Source organism: Triturus cristatus, chromosome 12 (genome assembly GCF_964204655.1).
Source record: "Triturus cristatus chromosome 12, aTriCri1.1, whole genome shotgun sequence".
NCBI classification, from domain to species: domain Eukaryota; kingdom Metazoa; phylum Chordata; class Amphibia; order Caudata; family Salamandridae; genus Triturus; species Triturus cristatus.
Genome location: NC_140595.1, coordinates 120,216,346 through 120,235,293, shown reverse-complemented (window position 1 = coordinate 120,235,293; position 18,948 = coordinate 120,216,346). Strand labels below are relative to the sequence as shown.

The 18,948-nt window shown below is 42.7% G+C and overlaps 1 protein-coding gene across 1 annotated transcript in view; it reads right to left on the bottom strand.

Annotated features, from left to right (window-relative positions):
• LOC146772832 (rho guanine nucleotide exchange factor 11-like) overlaps positions 1-18,948 on the bottom strand; it is a 322,904-nt gene that overhangs the window by 167,809 nt on the left and 136,147 nt on the right. Inside the window, exon 8 of the mRNA XM_085637035.1 lies at positions 15,054-15,133. Within this exon, the coding sequence (XP_085493161.1) occupies positions 15,054-15,133 (80 nt within the window). The remainder of the gene's footprint in view (positions 1-15,053; positions 15,134-18,948) is intronic.

Genomic DNA, 18,948 nt, shown 5'->3' with positions numbered 1-18,948 from the left:
GTTCCTCCTCCATTCTGTTCTAATCCATATATTAAGTTGTCCTCGGATCAGCTGGCTAGTTGATGGTATTTAAACCTAGAGAGCCTGTTGTTGGTACTTTTGGATAAATAGTGCCAAGAGCTCAGGGAGCCCTCTTCCAACAGCTTGCCCCATATTTCTATTCCTGCAATCTGCATCGGGGTAGCTAGGACATCTTGTAAGCATGGAGGGGAGATTTCCAAATCAGAGCCATATTGCTGCAGTTAGGGACTCCCAAGATTCTTGGTGACTTCATATAGAAATGGCTAACTAACTCTATCAAAAGCCTTAGCGGCATCAACCGTTATGATGGTCAGAGGAGCGTTTGTTACCATGGCCACATCTATTGTGCTCACCAAATCATGGGTGAGCTTGTATAGCTGTCTCTGTTTCATGAAGCCCTTTTGGATTTATGGACAATATTTCCTATTACTTTTCCAATCTCTTAGCTAGTATTTGTGTGTGTATCTTTTAATCGTTATTAAGCAAAGATATTGGTCTATACAATTCACATTAAAAAAAATCTTCATAACATTTTTTTTTTCTTAGGCTTTAATATGAGCCCCACGCTTTTTAATGTCTGCATGCGCCCCCTGGCCGGGGTGGTCAAGCCCTTTGGGGTCAGAATCATCACCTACGCTGATGACACCCAGTTGATTGTTTCCCTCAATCCTTCGGACAACAATAAGACCAGCCTGGCAAATTGCCTGGAAAAAGTGTCAGCGTGGATGGATGGCTCTTTTCTAAAACTGAATGCTGCTAAAACGGAACTGATGTTTCTGGGCAAGTCCACCAACCCCGGAGACCAGCATATTCTGGCCAAATTGTCTTGGTACTATGCCACCCCCTAAAGATCATATTAAAAGTCTTGAGGTATGGCTGGACCACAACCTGAACTTTAGGGAGCAGGCGCGCAGGGTAGCAGGGACCTGTTATGGCATTCTCAAAATGATTAGAAAGATTCTACCCGTTCTGCCCTTCAGCGCTAGGAAACTGCTTGTACAAGCCTTGATCATCTCGCGGCTCGATTATGCCAATGTGATCTAGCTAGGCGCCCCCGGTTCTACCATCAATAAGCTTCAAACGGTCCAAAATTGTGCAGCACAACTGCTTATGCAGGCTCATAATCGTGAATCTGCTAAACCTCACATCATCTCTCTGTATTGGCCTCCAGTGGGCGAGAGAATCCAATTCAAGGCTTTGTGTATTGCCCATAAGTCTCTCTCGGATAGCGCTCCGCCGATTCTCCGTGCCATCATCCCCCGGTATCTTCCAAAAAGATCACTGCGCTCTGTGAAGAAACATCTTGCAACTGTTGCCAGAGTTAACCGGGTGCGGAGCGGTGACCTGCGTTTTTCCGCCATTGCGGGGAAATGTTGGAATCAACTACCAGACCTCATTCGGCTTGAGCCCAACCACCTACTGTTCCGCAAAGATCTGAAGACTCTGCTGTTTCCTTGAATCTGCTGGCTTGTTTCGATTTAGTCTCTGTCTCTAGCGCTGGGAGGCCTTTGGTAGCCCTGTGCTTTACAAGTGTCATTCATTCATTCATTCATTCATTCATTCATTCATTCATTCATTCATTCAATATTATCGTTATTTTCACATTATATATATATAAAACACTCTCTCCCCCCATCATTGTGGAATTAAATTTATTAAGCTGGTCAAAACCGGAGTGAGTTCCTCTTTTAAGGCCTTATATAGCTCATTTGGTTTTCCATCAGGGCCTGGCACCTTTCCCTTTTTGAACCCTCTAAGAATGTTATCTACTTCTAGTGTAGTAATTTCTTGATTAAGATGGAGCTGTTTGTTCTGATCTGACCTAGGAAGAGTGTCTTCCTTCAAACAACTCTCTATTTCTTGTTTTAGTGCTGTTGAATCGTTGGTATGTAAATTTCGGAAAAAACCCGCAAACATCCTCCCAATGTCAGAGACCTCGGAACATCTTTCTCTGGTGCCGTTAATTTCTACTTTGTCAATCATATTTCTAGTGCTTTTTTACCTTGTCTTTCAAGCCAGAAGTTTCCCACAACCTTTCCCGTATTCATAATATGCTTACTTGCAGGCATTCAACCTACTCTACACCACTCAATCCAGATATTCTGCCAATAAACCCTTAGCCTATTTAAAGTTATCTTGTGGGTTTACTTTTACACGGGGTCCTCACAATTTGCCAGCTGTTTATCAATTACTCCTATTCTCAGCTTTTACTCTCTAACCTTATTGTTACTTTCTTTCCTTCTATGTGCAGCATTACTAGTCAGTTTCCCTCGAATAAAGACTTTATAAGCATCCCATATAACATGCAAGGGGTTTTCCTTTATATCTAACTACAGTAGCTCTTTTCAGAGCATTTTTAATCTCCTGCTGTCCTAATAAAGCTCTATCCAAGGTCCATTTAGACGGAATTGAGGACCTCGAGAGAAAGAGTTCCAGTCTAACCGCAGCATGATCTGAGAGATGCTCTGGTTGATGGATGATCTTTCTTACCTTATTCCCTAACTTCATATCTACAATAAAAGTCTATTCTGGAGGCATGGCCATATTTCTTGGACCTAGCCATATGCAAATCAGTCTTGACACTGTGCACCAATGGGAAAAGTCCAGCCCGAACTGCCAGGCCAGGTCCTCCCTGGACTGGAAACAAGCATCCTAGGACCGGTTTCGGGCTTTCAGCCAGGATACCTTGACTCCAGTGGCATGGAGAGCACAGGACCCACGTCTGGGCATACATGTCCCACTTGGGGTGACAAATGCAAAAAGAACAAATAAAATAGAAGCGCCACCCCTTTCACATTACAAGATTGAGTGGTGCAAGCAAATTGTTTAATGCATTTATGTCTCTTTAAAATTTCCCCCCATTCTTCTTGACGTAAGTATGTTTCCTGGGGGGTATTTTAATGTCACTATCAGAAAGCTTCAGAAATCCCAAAATATTCCTTCGTCTAGTTGGTACCCTCATAACATTTATGTTCCAGGTTAATACCCTTATGTTGTGAACCTTCCTTACTTCCTTTATCATGTCCATGATAATTCCAGCCTAACCGTTTCCCAATCCATCTCAGAATCCCTGTCAAAAATGAGGACTACAATTATTTTTTAGTTTTTTCCCCACAGGCTCACCACCCTGTGTTTAGTAAAACCAGTATCTGCCCTAACTATGTGTCACCCCCCCAGCTTGCCCCTCCCCTACCCCACTGGGGTACGCTCCCAGTATCCAAAAAGGATAGTACTTTATACCACTTGAACTTCTACTCTCCTCTTTATTTTCTATTTATTTTGCTGCATTTATATCTGGTTTATTAGAACATCAACCTCCGAATTCTCTTTTACATTGTGCATCTTGTTGTTCTACATAAGTCTTAATGTCATTGGGAATTTTCAACTACATATTTGCACCCAGCGACTTCAGTTCCTGAATGTGTTTCCCTAACTCCCATTGCTGATTTTGAGGAATTTTTGCTATAGCCGGTCTTATGGAGAAGGACCAATCATTTTTTAAAGCTTTTGCTTTCAAGGCTTCTGTTGGGATTAGCTTTTTTATTGCATAAGTACGGAAGTTTATTAATATTTTCCTGTATTTCTCTCTGTTTGGACTTCTTTTAAATTGATCCCGATGCACCCTTTGTATGTCCTGCTCAAGGTCTAGGGAGCTGGTTTACCAAACACACTCTTTGATCAGGTCTATGACGAACCCCTTCAAGTTTTCACCTTCTGCTCCCTCCAGGACATTGAGAAACCTTAAATTGTTTCTCCTAGAGTTATTTTCCAAAGATTCCAGTTTCTCTTTGATCTCGTTTTCCCTCGCTTCCAAGACTTGAATCGCCTTATAATTGCTCTTAAGTTCCTTCCTTAATACTCCAAGCAAGGCTTCCATAGTGGATAATCTTTCCGGGATGTCTACCATTTTAGTATCAAGCTTTTCACAGGCTTTCTGTATTTTAGCCTGTTTGCTCTCTAGAAATTGCAAGTTTGGCTTTAATCTCTTTCGAAACTGTCAGTATTAAGGAGCCCATATCTACTTAATCTATGTTTTTCGGTGTTCCCATCTTCTCTTCGCGAGGGGTCAATTGAAATTTCCTCTATGCAAATATTCCCCTGTGGGATCCTGAGAGAGAACCTGAAATCGATTTAAGAGAGGGAGACCGGGCCCATCTACTGGCATAGGCTGAGTGGATTGGGTCCATATTTTGCATAATTGCAAGGCAGATCAATGTAATTAGATAGACATGAGTTTCAATACCTTTCTTAAAGTAAGATCCTAAAGATGGTGTGATTTTGATTTTCCCTCCTGGTGGGCCTGCTGCATCTCTAATAACTCTATTATCTTTCTGTTTCCCTGCCTCGAACAGAACCTATTCTGGAATAGACACAGGGAGAGATTTTGTTGAAGTGGCTTTGGGGGGGGGGGGGGATAAATAATCACCCTGCTCTGCTGCTGATAATCAAACCCTCTCCCTTTACTATGCAACAATCCTGGCCCTGGCCGAGCATTTCTAAATGTATATCTATTTTAACCTGCGGCACCTATGGCATACAGCTCTGTGTATTCGGTAGAGAGCTGGAGCTCTTTTGTTTTTTTACTTGCGTTCTTCCCTGAGGCAATAGAGCATTCAATGCATACTATGAGAAGGGACTGTCAAGTTGCCCATGCAATCTCATTATTTTCTGCTGCTCTGAGATTTGTGGAATTAATTTAATACTTTCACCACATTACGGTATTATGCACAGGAGAAGCAGGAGCTCTCAGCCACCATGTTCCCCCTCCTGTACTTCTTCTTGTAATATGCTCAAAGCGTTCTGCCCATTCAAGTGTTCAAGTGTATTACATTCAATGGAAGTGTACCAAAGTATATTCTTCTAAAAAACAAATTTAACTATATGGATCAGCGGTTCATGTCAGAAAAAAAAAAATCAAACTACATATAACAATTACGTGTGTGTATGTGTTTTTAGGTGCAATGTAAAAACTAAACATACACATTCAGCACCCTAATCCAGAATTGATACAAATACAGCAAGTGCAACATTGTGCATTTTAGATAGAAGTGTAATGTAAATGCTTGATGTTAATTAAGCTCAAGTGGAATACAAATAACTCCATACGGGCCTTGTTCAACCTGGCATCATTGGCGTGGGTTTCCCCTGTATTTTTGCCTTTGCCACCTGTGTTTTTGCTGTGTGGTGGGATTCGTTTTGCTGGTCTATATGCTTTGTGAACTTTGCAATTGCTGTTCAGTGTCAAAGTACAAGTGCCCTGCTTAGTCAATTATTGTAATGGATTGGTGATTCCATGATTGGCATATTTGATTTACTAGTCAGTCCCTAGTACAGTGCACTGTGTGTGCCCGGGGCCTGTAAATCAAATGCTGTTAGTGGGCCTGCAGCACTGATTGTTCCACCCACATAAGCAGCCTATAAATGTAACTCAGGCCTGCCATTTCAGAGCCTATGGGCAGCCTGGTACGGCCATGTCGACTTGGCCAGTGCACCCACTTGCCAGGCCCTAACCTTCCCTTTTCTTACATGTTAGTCACCCCTAAGGTAGGCCCAAGGTATCCCTGTGGGCAGGGTGCAGTGTATGTAAAAGGTAGGACATGCCCTGGTGTGTGTGGCATGTCCTGATAGTGAAATACTACCAATTTCATTTTTCACTATTGCAAGACTACCTGGTCCCAAATGATAGAATGGGGAGTTTGCTCATAACAGCTTATAAACATAATTACCCCTGGGAACAAAGTAGGATAATAAAGTTTAGTATGCCTGAAATCAGAATGTTAAAATACATCTTTTAGTGAGGGTGAATTTTACATTCTGTGTTTGAAAATACCACTTTTAGAAAGTAGGTATTTTCTTGCTTAGCCATCCAGTGTGCCTCTGCTAGAATGTGTATTGACTGTCTGGCTTTGGAGTAGCTGGGGATGTGCAGTAGCTCCAGAGTGTCTGGATGAGTCAGGGCTGGGCTGAATAGACCTGGGCTACATTTAGAGTAGGTGGAGGAGATTTCCTTTTACCTTAATGGGCCTGGTCTGCCTTCCACAATTCTGCCAGGAAGCTGCACCAGAGAGGACAGACCTGGTTTTGACTGAGCACAGGGCTTATCTGCCACTAGAGAACAAAGGATTTTGCTGTATAAATATTGGGGCCCAGACCCCAGAACTTTAGATCACTTTTGGACTTCAAGAGGAACCATTGCCAAGGAGAAGAGCTGGAGAAACTGGAGGAGGAGTACTACCCCTTTGCTGTGTGCTGTCTGGGGTTGGCCTACAGTGGCTGTTTCTGCCAAGGAGAGGAACTGTGTGTGCCTCCTGCTTGAGAAAGTATCTCCAAGGGCTTGAAGTGGAGCTTGACCCTAGTTCAAGAGGTCTCAGGAACAGCAAGGACAACCACATCCTTCTGGGTACCATCTCTGGTTCTGCTGGTTCAAATCTCGCCACAGAAGAAAAGGGCAATCTACTCCGTCACCGAGTCCGTCGCAGACTCCATGTCCTGAAGGCACTGCAGAGATCACCACCTCGCTTCCCATCGCAACCATGGACTCACTGACTCCGTCACTGAGCCGCTGCTTGCACCACATCCTGTGAGCACCGCACTCCGCACCGCTTCGCTACACACTGCACAGATGTCACCGACTCCGTCGCTGCCCAACTCAAACATTAACCGGCTCTGTCATCGTACCGTGACCTGCCAGGACCCCATCGAGCACCGTCTCACCCTGCAACGCAAGCCTTGCTCTCACCGACTCTGTCAACGAGCCACTGCCTGCACCGAGCAGTGAGGACACCACACACTGCAACGCTTCCATCTCACAAAGCAATTACGACGGTTGCCCTGACCGACTTGCATCCGCGCATTGGCCGCAACAAGAAAGGTACTCTCTCTGAGTCTGTCAACGATTTAGCTAACCCGTACCGACACAGTTGGCAGGAATTGTTGAACTCTGTCGTCTTCAGTATCGCGGGAGCCCCAAAAGGAGCTACAGAGTCGGCGAAACTGTGTTTTCACGTTGTTCCTGCCATTTAAGGTTTATTTTACACAGTAACTATTTTTACAAGTATTGTATGTTAGGTTTTTGTCGTTTTTGGTCTTGTTGATTTAGATAAAGTTTTGCTTATTTTTCTAAACTGGTGTTGTGTCCATTTGTAGTGTTATCACTGTGTTTCCGTATGCATGCATAAATGTTTTACACACTGCCTCTGAGATAAGCCTGTCTGCTTGTGCCAAGCTACCAAGGGGATGAGCAGGGGTTATTTTAGAAGTGTATCCCCCTTACCCTGACTAGGAAGAAGGGTCCCTACTTGGACAAATATGCACACACTTGCCTACTAGAGACCCCCATTTCCAACATGCCCATTATACAAGATCACAAATATATCTGGCAACTGATCTTAAATGTGTGCAAACCAATTCAAAGTCTGACTCAAAATGAGTAAAGGCTACAAAACAAAGATGCATAAAAAGCATTCGACATCCAAGGTAGAGAGAACTATCACCTCCCCAGCCCACAAACCATGTTTGCATCTCAGAGGGATCCAGATATCTAGCCCATTACTGGAGGTTAACTGAGTTTGATCTCCCAAACAGAAGCTGAATGCATCTATGTAAACATATCTGAATATAAAAGCAAGTTCCCAAAATGAGGAATGACACCATAAAAGTGACAAAATTGATCTGCAAATCAATGTTTACCACAAAATAATTTATTAGAAATATACACTTAGGAATTTTGAAATCTGAGTTCTTTGCCTATTGTTTATAAATGTTTGCAAACTGTTAACAGGGAGAGTTGTAATTCCCCTATTCAACCCTTGGTTTCCAAACCAAAACCGCTCCCCAACTTTTCTGCAAGCTTCCAGTGGGCAGAGTCTGCCAGGGAAGAAGCTAATGGGCATCTCGCCAATGGCCTGATAGGGATCTGGATTGAGGCTATCACAACAACATGAGTGGTAGAAAGGGGGACAGTGTAAACTTCCTTTCAGCTCAGCCCAATCTCCAACAGAATCATCGTATTTACCTGGGCAAATGATGAATATTCATGATTTAACAATGGTCAGCTACAGATGACTATTGTTTGAATGCATGATTGGCCACACATCTGACTGGGTGCAAAACGTCATGCATTAAAATATATGATACCTACAATACCTGCATGGGTGGTGAGTGGCTCTATTTTGAAATAATGTATTGCTAATGCTGACATTAGCTGTCTTTTCCAAAATATCTGTAGAGTTCAATGATTTACCAGGAGTATCTTCTCATACAGGAATATCTGTAACTTCCACATAGAACACATCAGATGTGAAAGTGTATTCCTTCCTTAGGCTGGTAAGAAGGGGTTTAACCTCAAAATGTAATCAATTATGACATTGATGAACTATGAAATTGTGCAACTTCAACAATGTGCTTCTTTACATGATTTAAGTTATCAGAACAGATGAATGAGGTTACAACTTATCTTGATTTATTTACAATTGATGTCAGCAGCAATTTACAACTAGACATCACAGATACATAGTGAAAAACAAGTAGATAATGTACATTTTTCCACAAATTTGTTCTTTGGATTAAATAACGATCATCCATTTTAGTTTGTTCTTTCTTTACCGTCACTAAGCGCTTCTTGAGTACAGTTTTGGAGGGCTTCTGGATATAGGAGTTTGAGTATCACAAAACTCTTGAGACTAATATTTTTAACTCTCTGGTGTATACGTATCACAGTGATATTATATCTAGATGAAATGAACATTTATTTCCTAGGATGAGAAGAAACTGAAAGACCTTACACCTGCTGTACATTGTATAACCCATGATTTCTAATCAATTCAAAGAGTAAGATATATTCCCAAAACAAGAGATCAGGATAAACTTGATCAAGACTACTTTGAACCAGAATAACTGACATTAAGAGTAAAATTAGTAGCCTGCTGGTTCCACAGCATTGTTGTTCACAGAATGCAGGACTTTTTACCCTGAATTTACAAAAGGCCTAATAATTCAGCCTTTCTTCCATACACAATAATTCCCAGAGTTCTGGCTTAGACAGGGCTCAGATAAGGATCCATAAGGTGCCAGTGGTACAGATATGTCCTTTATTCGAGTTGGAAAGGGTGATTTCCAGCTCTTATGGAACTCCCCCTTTTTCCACTGGAGTAATTTATCACTGACTGATCCAAAAGATCAGCCACATTTGAAAAAAGTCAAGGTCAAGACCTTTGTGGATTATTCAAAATTGCACGTAGTCCACTGGCTGGAAGAGTGTTTACCATTTACCATATTATTGAGATCCCAGGTATGCCAGCATATGTTCACTGCTCCGAAAAATTATTTGCCCATAATTCATCACACACCTGATGAAGGTGATGAGGTGGGTGACTCAGCAGGTCCAAATAGACATCTTTTAATCAGGGGACTACAAATACTGGTGCCAATTGAACATCTAAGGCACTCGTCTCGCATGCTAAACTGAAGGACATCCCTAAAACAAGAGATTATTTAGGGGAGTCCAGGTTGAAGATGCTTTATTTGAAACCTACTTATGAGACAACATTGTTGGTGGCAAAGAAGCATTAAAGGAAGTGCAATTCTTAGGTCAGAAATCAGGCATGGATTTACAATGCTGATTAATGATCCATCAACCACACATTAAGAAAGAGGAAAACCAGCATAGATTTATAAAGTTGAATCACACTCCATGAACCAGACATTAAGATGGAGACTGTTGTGAAGGACAGGGATGATAATGGATTTATGTTGCTTTTCCTAATGTTTCCTGAGAAATTACTCTGTACAGCAGTAAGATGCAGGCACACTTTTCTATACTTCACAATATTGACTTGGAATACAAGCTTTGACTAATACTAGCAAGAAACTCATCTACGCATTAAATATTGTTGAGTGCATGATTTGTTTAGCTTACGCATGTAAGCCTGACATCAGGCTTTAGCATTAACATGCATTTTAGATTTTGGTTGTGTGCGCACAATTGACAAGTCTTCGGCTCATGATGCTTCCACTAAAACAGGAATTTTCCATTCCTGCTGAAAAACCAGATATATTGTCTAATATTAAAAGGGATGTTGAGCACACAGCAGTAGACCTGGAGGTGCACCTGCAGAATACACAGGCACCTGATGCCATAACAACTATCCATAATAAAATATTTACTTATCAGTACAGTAGACCATGTCTTTTGTTTTCTGTTCATATACTGGCGGACTGTTGTGTTTGGCAATGGCAGCATGTATGCTGCTTTTGTAGATCTAAAGTCAGCTTTTGATTTAGTTTCAGGTAACAAGCTATGGTTGGTCCTACAGGAGCTGGGAATGCCCACGGACTTGCTATCTCTCATTGTTCGACTACATGAGAACAATTTTGCAAAACATTCTCTGGGGCTCACAGGGTAATGTAACTGACCCCTTCCAAGTTGAAAAGGGAGTTCGCCAAGGGTGTGTAATGGCCCCTACACTATTTTCCCTCTTTATAAATGGAGTCTCCCAATTCTCAGCTACCTTTCCCACAGATGCTCCAGTCTTAGTAGGTATAAATATTCCGATCCTAATGTTTGCAGACAAAACGCACATCATATCAAAAACTCCTTGTGGGCTACAGTGTGGGTTAACACGTTTTGAAAATATATGCAACACATGAGGGTTAGAATTCAATGCAATGAAAACTAAATTTATGGCTTTTAATCACCACAGAGCATTTAGTGGTAGGATACATTTGGAGGGAGGAGCCCCAAGAGCAGGTAGATGCATTCACATATCTAGGAAAACAATTAGCTGGGGCTCTCACATTGAAATGATGGCACTGAAACATCGCCAACTAGCTGGTGCTTTAAACAATGAATTTAAAAAATCTCTGACTAAGCCTGTAAGCCCGGTGTTGCAGATCTACAATACAAAAGTGGTGAGCTTGGTCCTATATGGGTCGATATTATGGGGCTTTGAGAAAATGACCCAGCTCGCCACAGCAGAGAATAGGTTTCTCCGAATGATCACTAGCTTACCACAAAGTACCCCTGTGACTCCTATGCTTAATGACTGAGGAATGAAACACTGGTATACATTGCTGGACTACGCCCCATATTACATTGGCGTAGAATTTGGTCTACTGAAACACATACAAAAGTAAGAGATGAAAGTACAGAAATGGACTATGAAAATTGCAGAAAAGTCCTATGTTCATTGATGTCCTGTAGGTTACAAAGAGTCAACCTTAAGCAGTATGATAGAAACTAGCGTGATCGCAATAAAGCAAGAGCTATGGTCCATAGAGGCTGGGATAGAAGCAAAGTACTATTCTTTTGAAGGAAATCCATAGGCAGATTGGAGATATCACATCTTGGACAGATGTTAAACATTAGTGGGGGGAAAACTAGACATGCCTTCGTTTATTTCACGCTCCGCTGGCTCGGGATCTGAAGCCACTATAGATGTTATCCCTAAAGAGGGAAGGGACGCCTAGGATGTCAAAAACTATAGACCAATATCATTAATCAATATTGACTGCAAATTATAAGCCAAAGTCCTGGCAAGAAGGTTAGAGAAGGTGATATCAAAACATCGTTCCATCCCAAACTGGATTCTCGAAAGGCAGACTGGATGCGAATAACATCTGGGTCTGCTGCCAAGCAGGTCAGAATAAATGGTCACCTATCACACTCATTTTAATTGGAGCAGGGCACCAGGCAGGGATATCCACTCTCCCCGCTCCTATTCCTTTTAGCAATCGAACCCATTCTTTCCTTCCTGAAACAGAATGATAACATTAAAGGTGTACCGTTCCCAATCAGGCAGGCAACTAGTCGTGGTCTATGCCTATGACGTTCTAATCTTCACTTAAGGTGCAGATACAGCAATCCCTCAGATTGTATCAGAAATTGAAAAATACTCTTGAGTTTCTGGCTATAAACGTAATCATTAGAAAACTAAGATCTTTCCCTTGAGCATTCTCTGTACTCCCTCGATTCTGGGCTACTCTGACCTGAAATGGCAACATTTTTCACTTAAATACCTTGGTATCTGGTTTGAGAAAGAGCTACAATCTTCCCTCATGATCACATAACCTAGTAGGGTAGGACGGACACAGCACAAATGATGATGGCACCACTAAGCAACTCCTTTTGAGCATGTGTTCCATAAATCTTTCCACCACCTTCTTTAAAGCCATAGACAAGCATATCTCAGATATCCTTTGGAAAGGGAAAAGAGCTAGGATAGCCAGTCCCAACCTTAAATTGAGCAGGAACAGCAGAGGTCTGAATATAACCGATTTTCACAAACACCAAAAAGCTTTTTAGCGGCTCAGGGCAACTGGTGGTTTAAAGATGCAGTTGACCACTCCCTGACGTGGCTCAAAATTGAATCCCACTTTCTATCCCCCTCTCATCTAAGCTCCACCCTTATCATCAGAGGCCTCTAGAAAATACCCCTGGTCTACTCGCTCTCCATAATCGCAGACATGATGGAAGAACTGTCTTGTGTGACCAGTTGTCCAAAAGGGGTATCAATTCCGTTGGAGACTTATGCACATCCCTGAATCCCATTCCGTTTGCTTACTGCACCCAATCAAGTTCTTCTCCAAAATGTAAAAGAGCCATTAGATCACTACTGAAGCCACATACTCCAGATCTTCCCGGCCTACTTGGAAATCTTAAAAAGCTCGGCCACTCCGCATCACATATCTGTGAGTTACTTGACCCCCCCCCCCCCCTCCAGAGTACACTCCTCAAGAATTTGGGGAAAAAATGGTCCCCTTACATCCCAGAAGACCTGACATCACATTTTTCAGGCGCTACCTGGAATAGAATCTGGCATTCGCCTTTCTGGTTAATTTACACTTGCAATTGTGCAGTCTAGATTTTGGGTGATACACAAAACATACTGGACTCCATCCAGATTGCATAATCTAGGTATCCTACAATCAGATAATTGCTGGCACTGTGAGGTATCACTCGGCTCACTTTAGAATATGTTTTTCACATGTAAAATGGTCCAACCCCTCTGGACCAAAATTCATCAGACAATTTATGGCATCTTTAAGATTCAGCTCACACCATCCTTCCTAACTGTGGCATTAAGCCTTGTGGCACATCCACTTGACACTGGTCTCTCTGCACATGACTTACAGCATTAGATCTAATGCTTGCTCTGGGCTCCAAAACAGTCCTGTCAGAGTAGAAATCTTCCACAGAAATCTCCTTTAACAAATGGCAAATACTCTATGCACCACCAGGAGCGCGGACGGCATAATATACAAGAAACTACATAATACATCACACTTGTGCTGCCTATGGAATGCACTTGATTTATACATACAAAAAGTGGATCCCCACAGCCTTAACATTCTTCCCCCTCTTGCAATTCCACTCACCCACCAAGACAGAACTAAATCATCAGTATACACTTAGTAGCCCTGTGCTCACTGCAGACCCTGATGACTTAGCACCCTCTCTCCACTCTCTCTAACTTCACCCTCATCTTTTCTCTGGCTTTTCTCCCTCTTTCCTTTGCAATTTTTTTCTGCTCATACATATATTGAGCACACTTGGGGAACTCAACTCTCATCTAATTTGGGTATCCCACACTCAGCTCCCTACTATCTTCAGATATGCTCTCAATGTACCTCTCATTTTAGCACCATGTTTGACAAATGGTACACCAACAACCAATATTGTAAGCCTGGGCGGAGTACAAAAAAAACTGCTTTAGATAAATGCGGTTCACTGTGACTTTTAGTGCCAGGTGCTCATGCCACTCTGTGCAATCATCGCGAGTTGCACCATACACAGCGCAAGCTTTCTTTCTGCTGCTCGAGTAGATTTTTTTACTCGAGCAGCAGCTTTTTCAATGCAAACAGACGGTTTCTCAACGCGAGCAGACGCGACCACTCGCAGAAACCTGACTGCCAGCGTTGATCTCGCCGGGAGGTTGATTTTCCACGCTCACACTCGCCAACTTGACGTTGACGATCGGGTACAAGGAAAAACTCGCCGGGGGGTGGGTTTTCCTCGCTCGCCAACTTAACGCTGGCGAACCCAAGTGAGGAAAAAAACTCTGCGAGCTCCGAGTAACGCTGAATTTGGAAAACTCTGCTAGCGAAGTAGAGTTCACCGCCCAGACTTACAATATTGCTCCATTATGTTTACTTAGACTATACGTCAAATGTTTACATATGTGGTCATATGAAGTTACGCAAAGCACCCTGTAGTGTGTCTTCACTATCTGTTCCATAACTGCTTATTTTATTTTCAATAAAATTGTTTGAACAAAAAAAATGTAATCTTAGATTTCATGGATAGTGCACTATGTATGATATGTATTGTATTGAATAGCAACTATGAGAATCTCAATGCTAGTCTGGCCCTCCCCAGATGACAGAGAATTATATCCTGCCCTTCTGTTGACAGGTACTACGCTGGATAATATTAACATCTTGGAGACTTCTGTCCTACTACCAGTAATGAATATTCCCCATCGTGTCTCTACAGCTTGTCAGAAGTAATCTGTGAAAATGTGTGAGTGTTAAAAGTGTTCTTGTGTACTACTATTACTTAGGGATGTTAAACTCCAAACACTGTAGCTCCTTTGCCATATGGATCAAACAGACAATACTGCACACTTCTGTCCCACTAGGCCTCCACCAAGTATTAAATAAAGTGTCCCCCGATTACTAAGTCTAAAATGATGCTAGTGCTCAATGGTGCGGTGTTTTTTATTTTACCACCTCTATTTTCCCCGTGGCTATTTCTCTGCATTGATCCCTACTGTAGAGTGGCAGTCTATGGTTTCCCCTTAGGACCTCAACTAAAGTGTGTCTTCAAAGGAATTGAGGTTTACATCTTTCAGCAGAACCTGGACCAAATGTCAAATATATTAACAGTCACCAAAGGCTCCAATGAGCAGATGGTTCAATAAATTCAATCTTTTGCACAAAGTCACAACCCTTATTATGACCAGCAGAGTCAGACCCAAGAGGTTTAAACCTCTTACAATCAATAGGAATAAAATCACTCTTAAATTAAATCATACCCTGGATAGCATGAGGTCACCGATCTCTTCGATGATTGGTCCTTGTTCTCTTAGCTTCTTCAGGGGCTCTGCCAGAGAATCTAATATAAGTGATGGTGATGAAAGGAGTAATTTGGGGTAGGATAGAGACAGAGAATTGTCAGAGATTTAGTTTGGCAACGGCTCACTCTTTGAAACAACTCATTTTCAGGTTTATCAAATTACCATAGTTGGAAAAGAGCTTGGTATATTGGTCTTCCATTACATTCAACGTCTACAAAGACTAAAGTGATCATTAAGGCAAGGCAGAAAATGACCAAATGTACTCATGTTTACCATGTGCTTAAGTTCAACAAATGCAGTTGTGGGGGCTCATTTAAATTCAACACTAAGACCCACTAAGACCCACGTTACCACAAGCCAGCCCGTAATACTAAAATCAACTTCTGGGGTAATATGGTTTTCTATGTATAACCTGGAATGGTCACTTCATCATTTATTGCAGACACACTTTTTACTGGCGCTCAATGTTTGGACAATACAACCACTATCATTATTGCAATATGCTTGTCAACATTGGGTGTTCACACAGTTTACAAGACGTGCTTACATCTGCCTCAATTCAATCACATGAAGCAACCAGGCTGCGTGTTAGAAACATTAATCATCCATAGAGCTCCTGGAAACTAGAAGATCAAGTTACTTCTCTTCAGAAAGGCTCTTTCTAACTACAGATTGATCACCTTTATATTAACCCCAGGCGCCCGACTGAACACTCCATTTTTAAACAATAATTGTTCAAGCACACTGGTAAGTGGCTCCGTCAGACTCCACAAAGGTCTTGCTCACTTCCGAAAGTGATGGTACAGGGCCATTTATATAAAGGTGCTTCATCAGCACGCTCTCATCAGTTTTGTCTTTCACTCTTGGCTACCCTTGGATTTCGATCAGTCATGACAAATCAGAGGTGACAATGTGCCAAAACTAACTTGGAACCTTTTAAAATGCACAGTAGTCCAGTCCAAAGATGGTGAAGCAGGGAGGGCAGTGAATAATCTACAGTTGGATAGAGTATGACTGATCCAGGTCCAAGGGTGGCCATATGGCAGTGAAGAATAAGATCTACAGGCAATCTGATAAGATGATAGCCCGTATAAGGAAGAAAGTCTCACAAACACTGTCGGTAAGTGAAAGAAAGTCCTCAAGCAGTCCTTGGCCCAGCACTGTGGTACTGGTCCCCAAGGCTTCCCCTCCAGGTACCACCACTGAACTCAGGTTCTGCGTGGATTACCCAAGGCTCAATGATGTCACTAAGTCTGATGCACATACCATCCTGAGCTGACAAGCTCATTGATCAGTCAAGGGCTGCTAAGTTCCTCAGCACGTTTGATATGACATCTGGGTTCTGGCAGATCACAGTAACTAAGGGGGCTAAAGACAGGTCTGCGTTCTTTACTCCAGAAGGATACCAGTTTCGGGTGATGCTCTTTGGGTTGAAGAACAACTATTTCACCTTCCAGAAGTTGATCAATCAGGTCCTAGCTTGGTTGGAGAACGTCAGTACCACCCACACCTACACCTACACCTACACCTTCAGTTCTTGATAGCTTTAGGACTCTGCACACGTTTACCACTGATAACCAGTTCTAAAGTGCTTGTGTTCTCTCCTTTAAATATAGTAACATTGTCATACACCCAATTGGCATATTTAATTCTCTTGCAAGTCCCTAGTAAAGTGGTACTACATGTAACTGGGACCTGTAAATTAAACACTACGAGTGGCCCCCCAATTCTCATTTTGCCATCACTTAAGTAGCCCTTTAAACATGTTTCAGGCCTGTCATTGGTGCCTGTGTGCAGTTTTAAACTGCCATTTTGACCTGGCAAAATAAATATTTTGCCAGGCCTAAATCTTCCTTTTTAATATAAGCCATCCCTAGAGAATGGTCTAATCACCCTTAGGGCAAGGTGCAGTGTAATTAAAAAGTTGGACATTCACTTTTTAAGTTTTACATGTCCTGGTAGTGAAAAATTCTTACATTTGTTTTATACTTCTGCAAGGCCTACCTCTCCCATAGGCTAACATTGGGTTAACTTATTACATATAATACGTTAAAGGTTTCAATTAGGAGCAGGGTAGGCAGGAAGGTAGAGTTTGTTGTCTAAAGAATAGTCATGAATAATATTATTTAATGGCAAAGTCAGATCTTAAGTCACTATTATGAAAATGCCACTTTTAGAAAGTTGGCAATTTCTTGTCACAACCATTTGGTTGCCTGCAGCCTGTTTCCTGGGTCATATGACTAGGTGTAGCTGGAAATTGGTCTTTGTATATTGCTCCCAGACAGTGAGACAAATCAGCATAGGTGTTGGCAGAATGGGTCATCTCCGACTTGAGAGGGAGGAGCTGCCACCTACCACGCTTGACACCACTAAGGTTCTGCCCAGCACAATCGCAAAAGGTTTTGACACAAGTCGATTGTGGCCCCAGACAATCTGGGGCCAGGACAGGGAGGCATGAATTTCCAATCACCTCTGAATGAGAAAACCTCCAGAACCTTCTCCTACTTCCTAATTGGCTCCAGGTATAAATATTGAGCCCTCAGTCCCAACTCTTCAGTATACTTCTGGACCTGTGATGACTCAGACGGACTGTTGTGCTGCTCTGCAAGAAGAACCGCTACTCTGCTGCCCTGCTGCCCGAGTAAAAAGACTGGACATGCATCGTGAACCCAGGACCATCAGATGGATTCCAAGGGTTAGTTGGCGGCCTTCTGATCAGAGCCTCAGGGACAAAAAAGGCTCCAACCATCTCAAGCCCAGCACCTGGACTCAGTCTGCTGGGAGTCCTACCCACCAGGTGGTGCCTCCCTAGTCCAGGACCCTTGGTATTGGGCTTTAAGGTGCTCTGGCAGCCCAGTTGTGGCCCTGTGAGCAGAACCAATGAAGTGCGACGCATTTCTCCGCAGCTGCATTGCAACCCTGTACCCGAAGCAGCCCCAACGCCGGACCTCACACTGTGAGTCTCCCCGGAACTGCTGCTGCACAATACATCACTGGCACAGACCTTCAGATCACAAGCCCCTCACTGATGTAATCTCCGATGAAGACGCAGAACTTCACATCATAGCACCACAGCTTTCTTCTGAGCTGCTGGTGCGCAAAGCATCTTTGATGCCAGACTTTGCATCGCAAGCCCCTCATCAAAGGCATCCTTGGTGATGATGCAGTGCTCCGCATGCAGCTTTTGGGAACCACGGCTGCGCCACGCAACCTCAGCATGAGATCTCGCAACGCTCTCCAAACCAGGATTTCAGGTACTTTGTTCAGCTGGTCTAACTGGGTCTCTCTATCCGGCCTGCATTCCACTGCGGTGGACCTGAAATTGTCACTTCATACTAGCACTATTTTTACTCTAAAATTTGAAATTGCACATCTCCGGTTCTACTGATTGGATGTTTGTCATTTTGGTCTTAAAACATGTATTACATTTTACTCTCTTTGTCTAAATTGATGTGACATTTTTCTTGTGTTGTATTTTCACTTTAATACTGTCTGAAGTGCTGCATAAATACTTTACATAGTGCCTCTAAGTGAAGCTTGATTGCTTTTGCCAAGCTACCAGAAGGCTAAGCACATGTTAATGTGGGGTTTACTTGTGTGTCTCCCTGACAGAGTTTGCGATTGCTGCTTGAGTAGGGTTTCACCCTCCTCAACCCAATTTCCAACACAGATGTTGTCCGACAGACAGCCATGGGGTTACGTTCACTAGAAACAGAGCCCACATGTGCCACTGAATACACAGGACCAGAACAATGCATGTAACCAGCAGTCCAAGAAGCCTCAGAACCTACTCAATGAAACCCATGACTGATCACACAACATCAGGATCAAACCATGTATGGCCTAGGCTCGT